The sequence below is a fragment of the Austrofundulus limnaeus genome, unplaced genomic scaffold (assembly GCF_001266775.1).
Source record: "Austrofundulus limnaeus strain Quisiro unplaced genomic scaffold, Austrofundulus_limnaeus-1.0 Scaffold1133, whole genome shotgun sequence".
NCBI lineage: Eukaryota > Metazoa > Chordata > Actinopteri > Cyprinodontiformes > Rivulidae > Austrofundulus > Austrofundulus limnaeus.
In genome coordinates this window covers 49,960-51,984 of record NW_013953535.1, presented here as the reverse complement: position 1 = coordinate 51,984, position 2,025 = coordinate 49,960, and the positions used below count along the sequence as shown (strand labels likewise).

Genomic DNA, 2,025 nt, shown 5'->3' with positions numbered 1-2,025 from the left:
GTTCCAGACAGTGGATGCCCTTTGTGAAGCCATCTTCAACACTTGGAGCAACGTTCCCACTAGCCTCCTGGAAACACTGGCATCAAGCATGCCTAAACCATTGTTTGAAGTCATCAACAAGAATGGTGGAGCTACTCATTATGAGTCCTTTTTTTGACACTTTGATTTCTGTTTTGGGGGGTTTTTGGTTTTTTTTGAGCTATGGTCTTAAACTTTTGATCAGCTGAAAAAAAATCATGTTTGAGTGTAAATGCAGTTTTCAGAAAATTCCTGCTCAAAAGTTCTTGTCTCTTGCACTGATTTCTTCTTTTAACATTGTGAAGCTCTACTTAGAACCTTCTTAAGATCCAACAGTGCAAAATGCAAATTCTTGCACTTTTTTGACCGGTCTTMAGATTTTGATCAGGAGTTTATTTCGGGTTCGCAATTATGCCGTGAGTCGCAAAGGTTCGCAGTCATGACTTTTGATCATGCTCTACAAAAATAAAAAATAAAAACATTAGGAAACAAAACAAAGGACATTTTTACGTTATTCTTTCAAAATAGTTGTTGCAGGCAGCTCAAACCTTTTTAAATTGAACTTTAACTAAATGACAAACTTTAACACTTTGCTGTATCTTTTTATTCTTTACAGAATGTTTTAAATTTACAATAATTATTATATTCACAAGTTAAAAACAGCAATAAAGCCTTTTATTTTTCTCCCCCTCAGGTACTTTTGGAGAAATGACTGTACCTGGTTTTTTATAAAAATGCAGTCCATGCCAGGTTCAGAACATCAAATGTAAGTAAAATAATGTGATTATTTTCATTATTATTAATAGGTAACACAAAATTTGGTTAACGTACTTTAATTATGGAAGGAAAAGGAAAATCCAGCGTTCAGAGGTTGTCAGTTTTCTCATTGGATGCAATGATTTGCAAATCTGTAGATTTCTGATCCACAGGGTTCGAAAAATTCAGCTGGAATCAAACATCAGACAAGATTCCTGTAAAAACTGCAGAGCTGTCACTATTAAACATTCCCGTGGTGAAACCGTGTGCATGCTCACAACCGCACACAAAAAGGTCTTTCTTAGATATATCTATGTTGGGACAGCATTGGCCACTAAATGTGTATGTGTATATATTTTATTATTATAATATTCTACTCATAAAAATTACTGAGTACTTGTCAGTGAGACTATAATTATTACTATTATTATTATTATTATTATTATATCTTTTTGCTGTGTTTTTGTTTTCTCTCTTTGCAGGTGTAGAGGAAGATTAAATGTGTTTTCTCGTGTTAAAGCATCTCTCATATCTTCTTGTTTCCCTTTCTATGTCTTTTTTCACTTTTCTCCATTTTCTCTTCTTTCTTTACTTTTTCCGTTTCAGTGTCCGTTACAAATTAATCCCAAAAGAATTTATAATAAACGTTTCAGTATAAATTAAGTGTAGTATATGGTGAAATGCCTTTAAGCTGAACTTGTGAAAGTAAAACTGTTGGGCTTCATATGGACACTCATACATCAATTATGAGTTTCACATTAACGGACAGGACAGAAAAACAAACAAACAAACAAAAACTGCAGAACCGGTCCCCTCAGTTCCTAAATTTTTACTGACTTGTTAAAGGGATCCATGATTAGTTGTAACATTAGACTTTATTTGGTAAACATATTTTAACTGTAAAATAAAGACTGTAAAAATACTGTAGGATGTTTAGTTTTTTTTATCATTTGTAAACTAAAAGTTTAAAAATATATTACACAAACGGGGCCATTTTATTTACACACAAAGCATTCTGGGTAAATGATGATGTGGATAGGTCCTTGGTGTGAGCGAGCTATATCCACCCTGAAGGTTAATCTTGGACAATATCTGATGATCGACTCTTTTAAATGAAACCAGAGAGCGTTGACTGAGAGAGAAGGTGAAAACGACTCAGCCTGTAACGGAAAATATGGATGGAGGACCTCAGTTTAGCCTGTTAGTCTTTGCGCTAGCACCAACACTATATTGCCTTATATGTATTAGCTC

The 2,025-nt window shown here is 33.9% G+C and overlaps 1 protein-coding gene across 1 annotated transcript in view; it reads left to right on the top strand.

Annotated features, from left to right (window-relative positions):
• tdrd15 (tudor domain containing 15) overlaps positions 1–2,025 on the top strand; it is a 12,821-nt gene that overhangs the window by 1,486 nt on the left and 9,310 nt on the right. Inside the window, exon 2 of the mRNA XM_014030873.1 lies at positions 713–784. Within this exon, the coding sequence (XP_013886327.1) occupies positions 753–784 (32 nt within the window). The 5' untranslated portion in view covers positions 713–752. The remainder of the gene's footprint in view (positions 1–712; positions 785–2,025) is intronic.